Source organism: Agelaius phoeniceus, chromosome 31, assembly GCF_051311805.1.
Source record: "Agelaius phoeniceus isolate bAgePho1 chromosome 31, bAgePho1.hap1, whole genome shotgun sequence".
Taxonomy (NCBI): domain Eukaryota; kingdom Metazoa; phylum Chordata; class Aves; order Passeriformes; family Icteridae; genus Agelaius; species Agelaius phoeniceus.
The window spans coordinates 262,317-280,738 of record NC_135295.1 but is presented as its reverse complement, the minus strand read 5'-3'; the positions used below and the strand labels follow the sequence as shown (position 1 = coordinate 280,738).

General features: G+C 57.1%; 1 protein-coding gene across 10 annotated transcripts in view; it reads left to right on the top strand.

The window, feature by feature from the left end:
• The first annotated feature begins 403 nt into the window (after window positions 1-403).
• The window catches only part of ARHGEF11 (Rho guanine nucleotide exchange factor 11), a 39,579-nt gene continuing 21,560 nt past the window's right edge, over window positions 404-18,422 (top strand). For 9 of the 10 annotated variants that reach the window (XM_077192081.1, XM_077192080.1, XM_077192079.1 and 6 more), the window contains exons 1-17: window positions 404-582; window positions 7,300-7,394; window positions 8,596-8,694; window positions 9,198-9,247; window positions 9,398-9,455; window positions 9,964-10,100; window positions 10,575-10,646; window positions 11,335-11,466; window positions 12,403-12,513; window positions 13,538-13,618; window positions 13,737-13,802; window positions 13,940-14,041; window positions 14,950-15,048; window positions 15,648-15,690; window positions 15,837-15,933; window positions 16,984-17,133; window positions 18,371-18,394. In XM_077192081.1, coding sequence (XP_077048196.1) covers window positions 551-582; window positions 7,300-7,394; window positions 8,596-8,694; window positions 9,198-9,247; window positions 9,398-9,455; window positions 9,964-10,100; window positions 10,575-10,646; window positions 11,335-11,466; window positions 12,403-12,513; window positions 13,538-13,618; window positions 13,737-13,802; window positions 13,940-14,041; window positions 14,950-15,048; window positions 15,648-15,690; window positions 15,837-15,933; window positions 16,984-17,133; window positions 18,371-18,394 — 1,448 coding nt within the window. In that variant the 5' untranslated portion in view covers window positions 404-550. The remainder of the gene's footprint in view (window positions 583-7,299; window positions 7,395-8,595; window positions 8,695-9,197; window positions 9,248-9,397; window positions 9,456-9,963; window positions 10,101-10,574; window positions 10,647-11,334; window positions 11,467-12,402; window positions 12,514-13,537; window positions 13,619-13,736; window positions 13,803-13,939; window positions 14,042-14,949; window positions 15,049-15,647; window positions 15,691-15,836; window positions 15,934-16,983; window positions 17,134-18,370; window positions 18,395-18,422) is intronic. The other variant, XM_077192082.1, reaches the window with a different exon arrangement.

Below are 18,422 nucleotides of genomic sequence, written 5' to 3'. Positions count from 1 at the left end.
TGTGTCCCCCGCAGCCCGAGGTCACTCGGTGTCCCCTCAAACCCGCACTGTCCCGAGTTCCCCACACCCCGAGGTCACCGTGTGTGCCCTGCACGCCGAGGTCACCATGTCCCCTTGGCTGTCCCGAGGTCACTCCGAGTCCCCTCACGCCCCCACATCCACACTGTCCCCATCACCCCCGCGGTCCCTCAGGGTCCCCTCAGGGTCCCCTCCGTGGCCCGCATCCCGGGGCCGCCCCGCGCCGCCGCCCGCCCGCCGCCCCCCTCGCCGCGGGCGCTGCCCCGCCGTGCCGGGCGCGGGGGGCCGGGCGAGCCCGGGGATTGGGAGCGGCCTCCAGGCCTCTCCCTCAGCCCGGCCCCCGCGGCGGGAGGGGGAGCCCCGCTCGGCCGGGCCGGCACCGAACCGCAGCTCGGGGGGGGTCGCTCGGGGCCCCGCGGGGCTCGCTCGGGGCCCCCCGAGGCCGCCGCTGCAGCCGCCGGGGCCGGGCATGGTGGCGGGGGCGGCCGGAGCGGGGCGGCGGCTCCGGGCACAGCCCTGACCGAGCTCCACCATGAGCGTGCGGCCTCCGCAGGCCCCGGACAGGTACGGGCTGAGGGGAGACCCCCGCGCCGGGCAGGGCCGAGGGGCTGCGGGGCCGAAAGGGGGGAGCGGGGACGGGGTTCGGCCCGGGGGGGAGAACCCGCCGCGAGTTCTGAGGGGGGGACGCGGCTTTGGGGGGAAACCGAGGGGATTTGGGGGCGCGGGGAGCGGGGAGGGGGCTCGGCTGCTCCGAGGGGGGACGGCGGCGGTTTGGGGTGAAATTCGGGGGTTTTGGGGCTCACAGGAGGGGGCTCGGCTCGTGCGGGAACCCACACCCGGTCCCTGCAGGGGTTTGGGGTGAATTGCCGGGATTTGGGGCGAAACGCCGGGATTTGGGGCGTTTGGGGGTGAAATGCCGGGATTTGGGGTGAAATGACGCCATTTGGGGTGTTTGGGGGTGAAATTCCGGGATTTGGGGTGAAATACCGCCATTTGGGGTGTTTGGGGGTGAATTGCCGGGATTTGGGGTGTTTGGGGGTGAATTGCCGGGATTTGGGGTGAAATGCTGCCATTTGGGGTGTTTGGGGGTGAATTGCCGGGATTTGGGGTGAAATGCCGCCATTTGGGGTGTTTGGGGGTGAATTGCCGGGATTTGGGGTGAAATGCCGCCATTTGGGGTGTTTTGGGGTGAATTGCCGGGATTTGGGGTGAAATGGCGGGATTTGGGGTGTTTGGGGGTGAATTGCCGGGATTTGGGGTGAAATGCCGCCATTTGGGGTGTTTTGGGGTGAATTGCCGGGATTTGGGGTGAAATGCCGCCATTTGGGGTGTTTTGGGGTGAAATTCGGGGATTCTGGGGCTCTGGGAGGGGGCTCTGCTCGTCCCGGAGCCCTCACCCCAAGTCTCAGGGGAAAAGCGTCGATTTGGGGTGGAATTTTGGGATTTAAGGGTTTGGAGGAGGGGGCTCAGCTCGTCCTGGACCCCCCACCCCGCCCCTGCAGTGATTTGGGGTGAAATTCGGGGATTTTGGGGCTCTGGGAGGGGGCTCAGCCCGGTCTGCTCCTCCTGCCCCACGTCTCGGGGGAAAAGCGGTGATTTGGGGTGAAACTCTGGGATTTTGAGGTGAAAATCTGGGATTTTGGGGCTCTGGGGGTTCAGGGGAAGGGATTTAGATCAGGGTGGAGCTCCTGCCCCGTCCCTGCAGTGCTTTGGGGTGAAATTCTGCAATTTTGGGGTGAAATTCTGCGATTTTGGGGGTTTGGGGGATCTGGGAGGGATCTCAGGATGACCTGAGCCCTCACCCCATTCCCTGGGGGGAAAGACGGGAATTTGGGATAAAATTCTGGGATTTTGGGAATTCTGGGGGGGCTCAGCCCAGCCCAGGACCCCCCACCCCATCCTTGCAGCGTTTTGGGATAAAACTCCTGGATTTGGGGAGTGTGGGGGGGGAATATCCCAAACCCTTCTGATTTTTGGGATATTTCCAGTATCCGTCACTGGGAATTGGCTTTTTCCCCGTTTGTTTTGCTCCATTTTAAGCCAAATTTGGGGATTTTTTTTCTTTTTGGTGGGATAAACCCTTGGAAAAGCCTGGAAGGTTTTTCTGGGATAAATTCAGGAATTTTGCTGAGGATTCCTGGGTTGGGATCCCTGCTGCAGCCACGGCGTTTCCCACATGGATTTGGGTGGAAAATGAGGAGTTTTGGGGCCCTGGGAGAGAAGCAGATCCCAGGAATTTCTGGGGATCATTTTCCCACCAAATTCCCAGTTTTGGTTTTTTTTTTCCTGCTTTTTCCATCCCAAAGGATTCCAGGATTCCCTGGCCTGGTTTATTTGGGATTCTGGGGTAAATCCCGGATCCCATCCCAGGTTATCCCATGGATCCCTGGGATGGTGGGAATGTCCCTGGGGTTGGAATCAGGGGTGGGATTTTCTGGGATTTGAGGATCTTTTCCACCCCAAAGGACTCCAGGATTCCCAGGCCTGGTTTATTTGGGATTCCAGGGTAAATCCCGGATTCTATCCCAGGTTATCCCACAGATTCCCATCCCTGGGATGGTGGGAATGTCCCTGGGGTTGGAATCAGGGTGGGATTTTTTGGGATTTAAGGATCTTTTCCACCCCAAAGGATTCCAGGATTCCCAGGCCTGGTTTATTTGGGATTCCGGGGTAAATCCTGGATCCTATCCCAGGTTATCCCACAGATTCCCATCCCTGGGATGGTGGGAATGTCCCTGGGGTTGGAATCAGGGTGGGATTTTCTGGGATTTAAGGATCTTTTCCACCCCAAAGGATTCCCAGGCCTGGTTTATTTGGGATTCCAGGGTAAATCCCGGATTTTATCCCAGGTTATCCCACAGATTCCCATCCCTGGGATGGTGGGAATGTCCCTGGGATTGGAATCAGGGTGGGATTTTCTGGGATTTAAGGATCTTTTCCACCCCAAAGGATTCCCTGGTTTATTTGGGATTCCAGGGTAAATCCCGGATTTTACCCCAGGTTATCCCACAGGTTCCCATCCCTGGGAGGCCCAGCTCCAGCCCAGGGCTCAGGGCGAGGTTTCCCTCCCTCTCCCCGGGAGTTTTGGGATCGCTCCCGGCCGTGGAATCCCGCGGCTTCCCCCGGGCCAGGGGATTCCAGGAGCCGGAATTCCCGGCCCAACCGGCCCTGCTGCTTTCCCAGCTTTTCCAGGAGCGGCTCCCGTTAATCATTACCCCAGCGCCGGGAGCGGCTTCCTGCAGAATTCCCGAAAATAAAAACCCCACCCCAACTGCAAGAACCGGGAAAGGTTCCACGATTCCCAACGTTTGGGGTCGCTCCGGGCGGCGTCATCCCCTTGGGATCCCTTCCCAAAAAAGGGTTTGGGATTCCCAGCTGGAAAATCCCATGGAAAGCCGGGATAAACCACGTTTAAAAACAGGAAAAATGGGGGAAAATTCCCATTTCCCAACACTTCTGACCAGAGTGGGTTCCTGCCTGAAACAGGATTGGGATTGTCAGCTGGAAAATCCCATGGAAACCTGAGATAAACCAGGGTTTAGAGCGGGAAAAATGGGGGAAAATTCCCATTTCCCAACATTTCTGACCAGTGACTTCCTGCCTAAAACAGGTTGGGATTCCCAGCTGGAAAATCCTACAGAAACCTGGGATGAACCACATTTAAAGTGGGAAAAATGCGGAAAAAAAAAATCCCATTTCCCAACACTTCTGACCCCTGGGTTCCTTCCCACAATGGGATTGGAATTCCCAGCTGGAAAATCCCATGGAAACCCGGGATAAACCATGTTTAAAACCAGGAAAAATGGGGGAAAATTCCCATTTCCCAACACTTCTGACCAGTGACTTCCTGCCTAAAACAGGTTGGGATTCCCAGCTGGAAAATCCCATGGAAACCTGAGATAAACCAGGGTTTAGAACGGGAAAAATGGGAAAAAAATCCCATTTCCAACATTTCTGACCCCTGGGTTCCTTCCCACAATGGGATTGGAATTCCCAGCTAGAAAATCCCATGGGAACCCGGGATAAACCATGTTTAAAAACAGGAAAAATGGGGGAAAATTCCCATTTCCCAACACTTCTGACCAGTGGGTTCCTGCCTGAAACAGGATTGGGATTCCCAGCTGGAAAATCCTACGGAAACCTGGGATGAACCACATTTAAAATGGGAAAAATGGGGGGGAAAAAAATCCCATTTCCCAACATTTCTGACCCTGGGTTCCTTCCCACAATGGGATTGGAATTCCCAGCTGGAAAATCCCATGGAAACCTGAGATAAACCAGGGTTTAGAGCGGGAAAAATGGGGAAAAAAAATCCCATTTCCCAACACTTGTGACCGCTGGGCTCCTCCCCACAATGGGATTGGGATTCCCAGGTGGAAAATGCCCGGGAAAGCCGGGATGAGCCGGGGTTTGAAGCGGTAGAATGGGGGAAATTCCCGTTTTTCCGTGCCTGTCCCTGGTGCTCGTGCAGGGAGCGCAGCGGAGCCGCAGCCCCCGGCAGGGAGGGAACCAAATGTTGCAAATCCCAGCAGAAAATTCCGGCGGGACCCGAACTCCCGGGATTCCTCCCAGAACTCGGCGGCCGCGCTCGGAATGTGGGGGGGAAAAAAAAAAAAAATTATTTCCCTGGGAGATCCCTGAGGTTTCGGGAATTTGGGAATCTAAAGGGCAGAATTCCCACGTTCCCATTCCCCGTGGGATTTGGGAATTTGGGAATCATTTCCATGAAAATCTGGGGGGGTTTTGGGAATCTTGGCCCCTGGGAGAGCCCTGGGGGAGATTCCCAGATCCCCAAAAAAAACCTGGGAATGACTGGGAGGAGGGGTTGGGAGCAGCTTGGAAGGGTTTGGGATGCAGGGAAAAGCTGGGAACTGCGGGATTATCCTGCAGCATTCCCGGTAAAAACACCTGGGAATTGTACAGGGAAAACCCCCCAGCTGCCCCTGGAATTCTGGTTTTCCTCGGAAAACCTCTGAGTGGTCGGAAATGTTGGAAAATGGGATTTTTTTTTCCCCCCAGTTTTTTCCTTCTTCCAACCCTGGTTTATCCCATGTTCCGTGGGATTTTCCAGCTGGGAATTCCAAACCTGCTGTGGGGAGGAGCCCAGTGGGCAGAAATGTTGGGAAAAGGGAATTTTTTTCCCATTCCAAGCTCCAGTTTTTTGTGAATTTTGGATCTTTGGGAGCTGGGAAGGAACCCAATGGGCAGGAATGCTGGGAAAAGGGAATTCTTTCCCATTCCAAGCTCCAATTTTTTGCGAATTTTGGATTTTTTGGGAGGCAGGAAGGGAGGGCAGGGCTGGGGTCCCTCCGGAGGCGCCCCTGGAATGGGAATTGTGGGAATTGTGGGAATTGTGGGAATTGCCGTGGCTGGGCCGCCCCCAGGCAATTAAGGAGCTTTAATTAAGCCGAATTAAGCGACTTTTTTATAGCCTGGTTAAGCCCCGGCTGCTTCCAGAGGGGCTGGAGAAGCCCCGGGATCCTGGGGCGCCCCTGGCTGGGATCTGGGCACCCCAGGATTGCGGCTGTTATGGGAGATCCCCTCGGGAACACCACGGAGCCCGGAATTCGGGGATTTTGGGATGAAAACCGGGAATTTTGGGGGGATAGCAGGGGCTGACCTGGCCCCACCTGGTGGATAATGCCGAGGTTAATCCCGATTTTCCTGCGGATTGGCCGGGAACGGCCAGGGCAGCGCCCGGGGCTGGGGCTGGGACAGGGGCTGGGAAATCCTCGGGGGCTTTTCCTGGGATCGCTGCCCTGGGGGCTGATCCCGGAGAAAAGGGGGATCCAGGGGGGGTTTGGGATCTGATCCTGGAGAAAAGGGGGAGCCAGGGGGGGATTTGGGATCTGCCAGAGGGATTTGGGATCTGATCCCGGAGAAAAGGGGGGTCCAGGGGGGGTTTGGGATCTGATCCTGGAGAAAAGGGGGATCCAGGGGGAATCTGGGATCTGATCCCGGAGAAATGGGGGATCCAGGGGGGTTTGGGATCTGATCCTGGAGAAAAGGGGGAGCCAGGGGGGTTTGGGATCTGATCCTGGAGAAAAGGGGGATCCAGGAGGGGTTTGGGATCTGATCCTGGAGAAAAGGGGGAGCCAGGGGGGGATCTGGGATCTGATCCTGGAGAAATGGGGGATCCAGGAGGGGATTTGGGATCTGATCCCAGAGAAAAGGGGGATCCAGGGGGGTTTGGGATCTGCCAGAGGGATTTGGGATCTGATCCTGGAGAAAAGGGGGATCCAGGAGGGGTTTGGGATCTGATCCCGGAGAAAAGGGGGAGCCAGGGGGATTTGGGATCTGATCCCAGGGGGGTTTGGGATCTGATCCCAGAGGGGGATTTGGGATCTGATCCCAGAGGGGGATTTGGGATCTGATCCCAGGGAATGGGGCAGGACAAGAGGGAACGGCCTCGAGCTGTGCCAGGGCTGGAAATTTGGGATGGTTTTTCCATGGAAAAAAGGGTTGGGAAGCGCCGGAAGGGGCTCAGGGAGGGAGAATTCCCCATCCCTGGAATCTTCCAAGGAATTCCTGGAGATCCCTCTGGATCTTCCAGAGTGCCCAAGGGGTCATGTCCGGGTGTCCTGGGAGTGCCCAGGGGTCATCACCTGGCCTGGGAGTCACCAGGGGTCATCACCTGGCCTGGGAGTGCCCAGCGGTCACTCTGTCTGTCCTGGGTCACGTCCATCTGTCCTGGGCCGTGTCCGTCGGTCTGGGCATGCCCGGGGCCATGTCCATCTGTCCTGGGCCGTGTCCGGGGCTGTGTCCGTCTGTCCTGGGCCATGTCCATGTGTCCTGGGCTGTGTCCATCTGTCCGGGGCTGTGTCCATCTGTCCGGGGCCGTGTCCGTCTGTCCTGGGCCGTGTCCGTCTGTCCTGGGCCGTGTCCGTCTGTCCGGCCGTGCCCAGGGTCACTCTGTCTGTCCTGGGCCGTGTCCCTCTGTCCGGGGCCGTGTCCGTCTGTCCGGGCGTGCACAGGGGTCACTCTGGCTGTCCGGGGCCGTGTCCGTCGGTCCGGGGCCGTGTCCGTCTGTCCGGGCGTGCACAGGGGTCACTCTGGCTGTCTGTCCTGGGCCGTGTCCGTCTGTCCGGGGCCGTGTCCGTCTGTCCGGGCGTGCCCAGGGTCACTCTGTCTGTCCGGGGCTGTGTCCGTCTGTCCGGGGCCGTGTCCGTCTGTCCGGGCGTGCCCAGGGTCACTCTGTCTGTCCGGGCCGTGTCCGTCGGTCCGGCCGTGCCCGGGGCCGCTCCCCGTTGCCTCCGTGCCGAGCTCCCGTGTCCTGCCCAGGTTGAGCAGCCTCTCGTCGGCCCTGGGCGATTCCCCCGCGGAGCGAAGGGCGCCCGGGCCCCAGCGGCAGCCGCCGGACGCCTCCGCGAGCACAGGTGGGAACTGGGGCCGGAGTCCTGGGAACGCTCAGGGAACTCACTGGGCACTCACTGGGCACTCACTGGGCACTCACTGGGAACTCACTGGGCACTCACTGGGCACTCACTGGGCACTCACTGGGCACTCACTGGGCACTGAGCGGGCACTCGGGGGGAACTCACTGGGCACTCACTGGGCACTCACTGGGCACTGAGAGGGCACTCACTGGGCACTCACTGGGCACTCAATGGGCACTCACTGGGCACTCACTGGGCACTCACTGGGCACTCAATGGGCACTCACTGGGCACTGAGCGGGCACTCGGGGCCAGGCTGTGCGTCCAGGTCTTCCTGGGCTCTTGGAGCTTTGGGATTTGGGGTCCCACAGGGGGGAATGGGGGGCTGGGGACAGGAGATCATGGTCAGGGGTGGACAGTGACCACAGGGTCAGGGTGGTCAGGACAGTGACCACAGGGTCAGGGTGGACAATGGCCACAGGGTCAGGGGTAGACAATGACCACAGGGTCAGGATGGACAGTGACCACAGGGTCAGGATGGACAATGACCACAGGGTCAGGGTGGACAATGAACACAAGGTCAGGATGGACAGTGACCACAGGGTCAGGGTGGTCAGGACAATGACCACAGAGTCAGGGTGGTCAGGACAATGACCACAGGGTCTGGGTGGACAATGACCACAGGGTCAGGATGGACAATGACCACAGGGTCAGGATGGACAATGACCACAAGGTCAGGGGTGGACAGTGACCACAGGGTCAGGATGGACAATGACCACAGGGTCGGGGTGGACAATGACCACAGGGTCAGGGTGGACAGGACAATGACCACAGGGTCAGGGTGGACAATGACCACAGGGTCAGGGTGGTCAGGACAGTGACCACAGGGTCAGGGTGGACAGGACAGTGACCACAGGGTCAGGATGGACAGTGACCACAGGGTCAGGGTGGTCAGGACAATGATCACAGGGTCAGGGTGGACAGGACAGTGACCACAGGGTCAGGATGGACAATGACCACAGGGTCAGGGTGGTCGGGACAGTGACCCCGAGGCGTTGCAGGCCCTGGAACTGGGGGGTTCCTCAGAGCCAAGCCCAGAGTCCAGAGCCTCACTGCCTCCTCTTCCTCCTGTCCCTGTGTCCGTGTGTCCCCGTGTGTCCGTGTCTGTCTGTCCGTGTGTCCGTGTGTCCCGCGGTGCCCAGGGCTGGTGCAGCGCTGTGTCATCATCCAGCGGGACCAGCATGGCTTCGGCTTCACCGTCAGCGGCGACCGCGTGGTGCTCGTGCAGTCTGTGCGGCCCGGTGGGTGCGGCTGGACACGGGCTGGACACGGGGTGGACACGGGATGGACATGGGATGGACACGGGGTGGACACGGGGTGGACACGGGGATGGACACGGGGAGGGACATGGGGATGGACACTGGGGTGGACACGGGATGGACACGGGGATGGACACGGGGTGGACACGGGGATGGACACGGGGTGGACACGGGGATGGACACAGCTGGACATGGGGATGGACACGGGATGGACATGGGATGGACACGGGGATGGACACAGGGATGGACACGGGGATGGACATGGGGGTGGACAATCCCCAGGAGTCCTCTCATCCATCCGCAGCCTCAGCCTGGGGGAGAAAAGTGGCAGGAAAATGGGGGAGGAAGGTGTTTTTCCTTGGGAAATGTCCCAGTTTTGGGGAGTTTTGCTCCGGGATTGGAAGGGACGGGGCTGGGGGGTGGGGAAGCCCCCGTGGAACATTCCGGAGTCGCTCTGGGGCCCGCCCTGACCCCGCTGTGTGCAGGTGGGGCTGCCATGAGGGCCGGCGTGCAGGAGGGCGACCGCATCCTCAAGGTGGGCGCTCCCAGATCCCGGGAAACTCCCGCATTCCCAATTCCCAGGAAATTCCCACATTCCCAGCCCCCTCCCCACATTCCCAGGGGAAATTCCTGGGTAAATTCCCGTTTTCCCAGCCCTTTCCCAGCCCTTTCCCGGCCGTTGCAGGTGAACGGGACAATGGTGACCAACAGCTCCCACCTGGAGGTGGTGAAGTTGATCAAGTGTGAGTTGGGATGGGATCCATGGGATGGGATCCATGGGATGGGATCCATCCTTTGGGAATTTGGGGGGAGCCTGGAAGTGTTCCCAGCCCTTTTCCCCTCGTTTTCCCAGGAAATCCTTCATCCCAAACTCTCCCTGGAAATGCTTCCCACTCCCAGTTCTCCCAGAAATTTTTCATGGAATTTTTTTTTCCTTGGAAATCCTCCCTGGAAATCCTTCTCACCCCTTTTCCCAAGTTTTTCCTGGGAATCTTTCTCACCCCGGATATTTCCTGGAAATCCTTTCCCCCCCATTTTCCTGGAAATCCTCCTGGCTCCCTTTTCCCAGTTGCTTTCTTGGAGTCCCCCTCATCACCCCTTATCCCGGATTTTTCCAGGAACCCTTCCCGCCCCCGTTCCTCCCGGAGTTTTCCCCTCGTTGTGGATTTTCCCCGCAGATCCCCCCTCACATTTCCTTTATCCCGGGCTGTCCCTGGGCGCTCCCCTGACATTCCCATGTTCTGTTCCCAGCCGGTGCCTACGTGGCCCTGACCCTGCTGGGGTCCCCGCCGGGCCCCGTGGGGGTCCCGGGCCCCCAGCAGGAGCCGGAGCCCCCGGGCTGTGCCCCGGGCGCCCCCCAGCGCATCACGGAGCCCCGGCCGCTGCAGGTGAGCCCCGGAGCCCCTGAGGGGATCCCATTGTCCCCATTGTCACCATGGTCCCCATGGTCACCATTGTCACCATTGTACCCTTGTCCCCATGGTCCCCATTGTCACCATTCTTGTTCCCATCCCCATTGTCCCCATTGTCCCCATTCTTGTTTCCATTCCCACTATCCCGTTATTCCCATTGTCATTCCCACTATTCCCATTGTCATTCCCGCTGCCATTCCCGTTATTCCCATTGTTATTCCTGTCATTCCCATTGTCATTCCCGTTATTCCCGCTGTCATTCCCGCTGTCGTTCCCATTGTCATTCCCACTGTCATTCCCGCTGTCATTCCCATTGTCATTCCCGCTGTCATTCCCGTTGTCATTCCCGCTGTCATTCCCGTTATTCCCATTGTCATTCCCATTGTCATTCCCGTTATTCCCGCTGTCATTCCCGCTGTCATTCCCGGTGCTCTCCCTCTGGCGCTGCAGGACCCCGAGGTGCAGAAGCACGCGGCGCAGATCCTGCGCAACATGCTGCGCCAGGAGGAGGCCGAGTACCAGGTACTGCCACTCTGCACATTTCCCTTTGGGCTGGTTTGGGCTGATTTGGGCTGGTTCAGGGCTGGTTTGGGCTGGTTTGGGGCTGCTTTGGGCTGGTTTGGGGCTAGTTTGGGGCTGGTTTGGGCTGCTTTGGGGCTGGTTTGGGGCTGGTTTGGGCTGCTTTGGGGCTGGTTTGGGCTGGTTTTGGAGCTGTTTTTAGCCTGGTTTTGGCCTGTTTTTGGGGCTGGTTTTGGCCAGTTTTGGGGCTGGTTTGGAGCTGGTTTTGGGTCTGGTTTGGGGCTGTTTTTGGGGCTGTTTTGGGGCTGGTTTTGGCCTGGTTTTGGGGCTGTTTTTGGCCTGTTTTTGGGCCTGTTTCTGGGCCTGTTTTTGGCCTGTTTTTGGGCTGTTTTGGGGCTGGTTTTTGGCCTGGTTTTTGGCCTGTTTTTGGCCTGTTTTTGGGGCTGGTTTTGGCCTGTTTTTGGGCTGTTTTTGGGGCTGTTTTGGGGGCTGGTTTTGGGCTGCTTTGGGGCTGGTTTTGGCCTGTTTCTGGCCTGATTTTGGCCTGTTTTTGGGCCTCTTTTGGGGCTGTTTTTGGCCTGGTTTTTGGCCTGGTTTTGGCCTGTTTTTGGCCAGTTTTTGGCCTGTGTTTTGGGGCTGTTTTCCCCGCGGACCCCCATGCATCCCCGTGTCTCCCCCCCTGTCCCGGCAGCGTTTCCAGGAGCTGCTGCAGCGGCAGCCGGGCGCGGGCGCGGCGCTGGAGGAGCAGCTGGAGGGGGCGCGGCGCCGGCTGAGCCAACTGCAGCTCAAGGTGCTGCAGGAGGCGCGGGCAGCGGCGGCCCCGGTACGGAGCGGGAACAACGGGAATGAACGGGGACGGAGACGGGGATGAGACGGGAATGGATACGGGAATGAGACCGGGATGGATGCAGGGATGGATGCGGGGATGGATACGGGAATGAGATGGGGATGGATACAGGGATGGATACGGGAATGATACGGGAATGATATGGGAATGATACAGGTATGGATGTGGGTACCAGATGGGAATGGATCCGGGGATGGATGTGGGAATGGATCTGGGAATGGATATGGGAACGAGACGGGGATGGATCCGGGGATGGATCCAGGGATGATCTGGGAATGATACAGGAATGTGCAGAGATGGATCTGGGAATGGATGGGGATGGATACGGGAATGATCCAGGAATGATTCTGGGAATGATCCTGGGAATGATCCAGGAATGGTTCAGGAATGATCCGGGAATGATTCTGGGAATGATCCAGGAATGATTCTGGGAATGATCCTGGGAATGATCCAGGAATGGTTCAGGAATGTACGGGAATGGTCCCAGAAGGGATCTGGGAATGGTTCAGGAATGTACGGGGATGGATCTGGGAATGATACGGGAACAATATGGGAACGATACAGGAATGATCTGGGAAAAAATCCGGAAATGAATACGGGAATGATCCGGGAAAAAATACAAGAATGGATATGAGAATTCTGGGAATGATCTGGGAATCAATCCGGGAATGATCTAGGAATAGATCCTGGGAATCATCCCGGGAACAATCCTGGGAATCACCCTGGGAATATTCCCGGGATTGCCCCTGAGCCCTTCCCGCTGTTTCCCGGGAATTCCGCTTTCCCACAGACCAAAACTGGGGATGGGGGTGGCTGGGTGGGAATTTCCTCGTTCCTGGGTTTCTGGGATCCCCTTTTCCCTTTGGTGCCTTTCCCGGGGTTCCCCAGATTCCCCCTTTTCCCTTTTCCCAGGATTTGGGCTCCCGGCCCCTGGAGGGGTCCCCGCAGCTCCCGGGGCGCCTCCCCAGGGACCCCCAGGATGGGAACCCGGGGCTGGAGGAGCGGGGCCCGGCCCTGCCAGAGGTGAGGGGAAAAACACGGGAAAAACACGGGAAAATCTGGGAAACATCAGGAAAAAATCTGGGGAAAATCTGGGAAAAATCCGGGGAAAATTCTGGGGAAAATCCGGGAAAAATTCTGGGAAAAATCCGGGGAAAATCTGGGGAAAATCCCGGGAAAATTCTGGGAAAAATCCGGGAAAAATCTGGGGAAAAACCTGGGAAAAATCTGGGAAAAATCCGGGGAAAATTCTGGGAAAAATCCGGGGAAAATCTGGGGAAAATCCGGGGAAATTCCGGGGAAAATTCTGGGAAAAATCCGGGAAAAATCTGGGGAAAATCCCGGGAAAAATCTGGGAAAAATCCGGGGAAAATTCTGGGAAAAATCCGGGAAAAATCTGGGGAAAATCCCGGGAAAAATCTGGGAAAAATCCGGGGAAAATTTTGGGAAAAACCCAGGAAAAACCCGTGAAAGAATATGGGGAATTCCAGGAAAAACGCGGGAAAAATACAGGAAAAAATACGGGGGAATTCCGGGAGAAATCTGGGAAAAATTCTGGGGAAAATCCAGGAAAAAGGGGGGGGGAAGGGTTTGAGAAAATCTGGGAAAAGTGGAGGGAAAACTGCAGGGAAAATCTGGGAAAAGAGAGAGGGGAAGTTCCAAGGAAGGTTTGGGAAAAAGGGGGAGAAGTTCCAGGAAAACTTTGGGAAAAGCGTGGGGGGAAATGTCAGGAAAGCTTTGGGAGAAGGTGTTGGGGGAAATTAAGGGAAAAACAGGGGAAAAAGGGGAGAAAATTCAGGAAAAAGGGGGGAAAATGATTCCAGGAGAAATCTGGGGAAAGGGGATGAAAATTCTGGGAAAAACTCCATGGAAAGCTTGGGAAAAGGGGGGGAAATTCCAGGAGAGGTGGAAAACCTCCCCCCAGAATCTGGGATCCCCCGGAATTCCCGGCTCCTTTTCCCTCTCTGGGAATTCCAGGGGGTTTCGGGATTCCCGCCTCCCCTGGGGGTGTTCCTGGGGGTCCTGATCCCGCAATTCCCTTTCCCAGGTTTCCCGGAATTCCGGCTTCTCCGAGCCCGGCAGCCCCCGGAGCTCCCCCGTGCTCGGCTCCCGCCTCTCCACGGATCCGGTGGGGCTGGGAAATCCTGGAAAATCCTGGGAAAATCTGGGAAAACCCCGGGAATCCCCACGGGGATCCCCCCCAGGGCCCTTCCCAGAGCTTGATCCCGGCTTTTTTTTTGGGATAGGGATCAGGGAGGCCCCAGATCATCGGCCCCGAGGAGGATTGTGAGCCTGGGAATGGCAGCAACGAGGTGAGAATTCCAGGAAAAGTGGGAATTGGGAATTCCGGGGGGGGGGGGGGGGCGGGATTTTGGGAATTCTGGGGGGGGATTTCGAGGGGATTCCAGGGATTTTGGGAATTCCCATTTCTCCCTCTCTGTGTTCCCAGAGCGATTCCGTGTTCCAGGATTTGGGAATTCTCAAATCCCGCCCGGCCCATCTGGGAGTTTTCCTGAGGTTCCTCTTCTCCCAGGCAGATCCCACTCCTCTGGTAAGGAATTCCCAAAATTCCCAGGATTTCCTGACCCCCTGGGATCCCATTCCCAACTTCCAGCACCTCCCAGAGTTTCCAGGAATATTCCTGGGAATAAATCCTGGGATTTTTCTGACCCTTGGATCCCATTCCCAACCCCTGGCACCTCCCAGAGGGTTCCCAGGGCTCCGGATGGAGCAGAATTCCCAGGATTTCCTCAAAATTCCCGGGATTTCCTGACCCCTGGGATCCCATTCCCAACTTCCAGCACCTCCCAGAGATTCCGGGAATATTCCTGGGATCAGGAGGGTGCAGAAATTCTGGGATTTCCTCAAAATTCCCTGGGATTTCCTGCTCCTGTGGTGCCATTCCCAATCCCTGGGCCCTTCCCAGAGCGTCCCTGCCCAGGGCTCCGGGTGGAGCAGAATTCCAGGGATTTCCTCAGCATTCCAGGGTTTCCTCAGAATTCCAGGGATTTCCTCAGAATTCCAGGGATTTCCTCAGCATTCCCAGGGTTCCTCAGCATCCTGGGGGTTCCTCAGCATTCCCGGGGTTTCCTCAGCATTCCCGGGCTTCCTCAGCATTCCCAGGGGTTCCTCAGAATCCCGGGGTTTCCTCAGCATTCCCGGGCTTCCTCAGCATTCCCAGGGGTTCCTCAGCATCCCGGGTTTTCCTCAGCATTCCCGGGGTTCCTCAGCATTCCCGGGTTTCCCCAGCATTCCCGGGGTTCCTCAGCATTCCCGGGGTTTCCTCAGCATCCCAGGGTTTCCTCAGAATTCCAGGGATTTCCTCAGCATTCCCGGGGTTCCTCAGCATTCCCGGGGTTTCCTCAGCATCCCAGGGTTTCCTCAGCATCCCGGGTTTTCCTCAGCATTCCCGGGTTTCCCAGCATTCCCGGTTTTCCCAGCATTCCCGGTTTTCCGCAGCTCTTCCACCTGTGCTCCGAGGTTTGCTGCCAGCAGAGCCCCCGCGACGGCCGCGCCCTGGCCAGGGACATCTGGGGCGTCTTCCTGGACAGGGCGGCGGTGAGCCCGGGATACGGCAGCGGGAATTCCCGGGATACAGCAGGAATTCCCGGGATTCTGGGGGATTCCCGGGATTCAGGGGGGTTCAAAGGCATTTCGGGAGGATTGAAAGGGATTTGGAGAGGATTTTCCAGGATGTTGAAGAGTTTTGGGGCGATACTGTGGAACTTTGGGGAGGATTTTTCTGGGGATTTTTGGGGGGGATTTTCTGGGTTTTTGGAGAATTTTAAGGAATTTGGGGACAAATTTTCCCAGGATTTTGGGATGTTATTCTCAGGATTTTGGGATGGATTTCCTGGGATTTTTGGAGGGTTTTCCAGGATTTTTTTGGGATGGATTTTCCCAGGATTTTGGGATGGATTTTCCCAGATTTTTGGGATGGATTTTCCGGGATTTTGGGATGGATTTTCCCCGGATTTTGGGATGGATTTTCCCAGATTTTTGGGAGGATTTCCCCGGATTTTGGGATGGATTTTCCCAGATTTTGGGATGGATTTTCTGGGATTTTGAGATGGATTTCCCCAGATTTTGGGATGGATTTTCTGGGATTTTGGGATGGATTTTCCCAGATTTTTGGGATGCTTTTCCCTCTTTTCCAGCCCCTGCGGGTGAAGCTGCCGGAGCAGCTCCTGGCTGAGATCGGTGAGTTCGGAATTCCGGGAATTTCCCCCGGGACAAGGAGCCCAGGGCCGGGACTGGGGATTCCCAGACTTTTCCGGGAGCCTCAGTAAAGCCGGGAATCAGCTCCCGGAGCGTTCCCAAATTCCCGAATTTCCCGGACCTGCCAGAGCTGCGCCTGCGGAACGGGGACGAGCTGCGGCCGGCGCTGCTGGAGGCGCAGGAATTGGTGATCCCAGAAATCCAGGAGCAGCTCCAGGACTACAGGTGGGGACCCCCCAGACCCCGGAAAATCCCGGGGAAATCCCAGGGAAATCCCAATTCCGGGAATTCCGGGAGCTCCCCGGCCCTCTTTGGGGCAGAACCTCAGGAAAACCCCGGATTTTGGGAGGTTTTGCGCCTCCCAATCCCGTTTTTTTCTGCTCTTTCCCAGCAGAATCTGAGGAAAATCCCAAATTTGGGGAATTTCAGGAGTTCCCCATCCTCTTGTTTTTGGCTTTTCCCACACATCCAAGGGGAAAATCGGGAATTTCAGGAATTCCTTGCTTTCCTTATCCCACTTGTTTTGCTCTTCTCGGAGAACCAAGCGGAAAATCCCAAATTTTGGGAATTTCGGGACTTTCTGGGTGTCCCAATCCTGGTTTTTTAGCTTTTCCCAGAGAGCCAAGCAGGACATCCCAGACTTTGGGAATGTTGGGAATCCCAGGAGTTCCTGACCCCTTTTTTTTTTTTAGCTTTTCCCAAAGAACCAAGTGGAACATACCAGATTTTGGGAATTTGGGAATTCCAGGAGTTCCCAATCCTGGGGTTTCTTTTTTTTAGCTTTTCCCAGAGAGCCAAGCGGGACATCTGGGATTTCGGGAATTTGGGAATCCCAGGAGTTCCCGATCCCATTTTTTTTTAGCTTTTCCCAGAGAGCCAAGCAGGACATCCCAGATTTCGGGAATGTTGGGAATCCCAGGAGTTCCCGATCCCGGTTTTTTTGGCTTTTCCCGGGGAGGCAATCGGGACATCAGGGATTTCGGGAATTTTGGGAATGCCGGCAGTTCCCGATCCCGTTTTTTTGGCTTTTCCCGGGGAGCCGAGCGGGACATCGGGGATTTCAGGAATTTTGGGAATGCCGTCAGTTCCCGATCCCGTTTTTTTTGGCTTTTCCTGGGGAGGCAATCGGGACATTTGGGATTTCGGGAATGTTGGGAATGCCGTCAGTTCCCGATCCCGTTTTTTTGGCTTTTCCCGGGGAGCCAAGCAGGCCATCCCAGATTTTGGGAATGTTGGGAATGCCGGCAGTTCCCGATCCCGTTTTTCCCTGCCCAGGACGAAGCGCACGCTGGGGCTGGGCAGCCTCTACGGGGAGAACGAGCTGCAGGAGCTGGAGCTGGGGAACGGCCCCCGGGAGAGCCCGGAACGGCGCGAGAGGGAGCGGCTGCTGGCAGAGAGGCAGCTGGGGCACCTCGGGGACATCCTGTGAGTGTGGGGAATGTTGGGATCATTGGGAATTCACTATGGGATCACTGGGAGAGGCAGCTGGGGCACCTCGGGGACATCCTGTGAGTGTGGGGAATGTTGGGAATTCATTGGGAATTCACTATGGGATCACTGGGAATTCACTATGGGATCACTGGGAGAGGCAGCTGGGGCACCTCGGGGACATCCTGTGAGTGATGGGAGCAATGGGAATTCATTGGGAATTCCTATGGGATCATTGGGAGAGGCAGCTGGGGCACCTCGGGGACATCCTGTGAGTGATGGGAATGTTGGGAATTCATTGGGAATTCACTATGGGGTCACTGGGAGAGGCAGCTGGGGCACCTCGGGGACATCCTGTGAGTGATGGGAGCGTTGGGAATTCATTGGGAATTCACTATGGGATCATTGGGAATTCACTATGGGATCATTGGGATCACTGGGAGAGGCAGCTGGGGCACCTCGGGGACATCCTGTGAGTGATGGGAATGTTGGGATCATTGGGAATTCACTATGGGATCAATGGGATCAATGGGATCACTGGGAGAGGCAGCTGGGGCACCTCGGGGACATCCTGTGAGTGATGGGAATGTTGGGAATTCCTATGGGATCATTCATTGGGATCATTGGGGTCATTGGGAGAGGCAGCTGGGGCACCTCGGGGACATCCTGTGAGCATTGGGAATGTTGGGAATTCCTATGGGATCATTCATTGGGGTCACTGGGAGAGGCAGCTGGGGCACCTCGGGGACATCCTGTGAGTGATGGGAATGTTGGGAATTCACTATGGGATCATTCATTGGGATCATTGGGAGAGGCAGCTGGGGCACCTCGGGGACGTCCTGTGAGTGATGGGGGAATTCACTATGGGATCATTCATTGGGATCATTGGGATCATTGGGAGAGGCAGCTGGGGCACCTCGGGAATGTTGGGATCATTGGGAATTCACTATGGGATCATTGGGGTCACTGGGAGAGGCAGCTGGGGCACCTCGGGGACGTCCTGTGAGCGTTTGGGATTTGGGAATTCCTTATGGGATCACTGGGAATTGCTATGGGAATCGGGAATTCCTGATGGGTTCCTCGGGAATTCCTGTTGGGATCGGCACCTCGGGGACATCCTGTGATGATTCAGGAATTCCTGATGGGAATCGGGGCTGCAGTGGGAACTTTGGGATTGGGAACGGGGATGTGGGATTGGGAACGGAAGAATCCAAGGAATTTCCTTTTCCCACAGCTCCAAGTATGAGGAGGAGCGGAGGTGAGCGGATCCAGTGGGAGAAATCCCC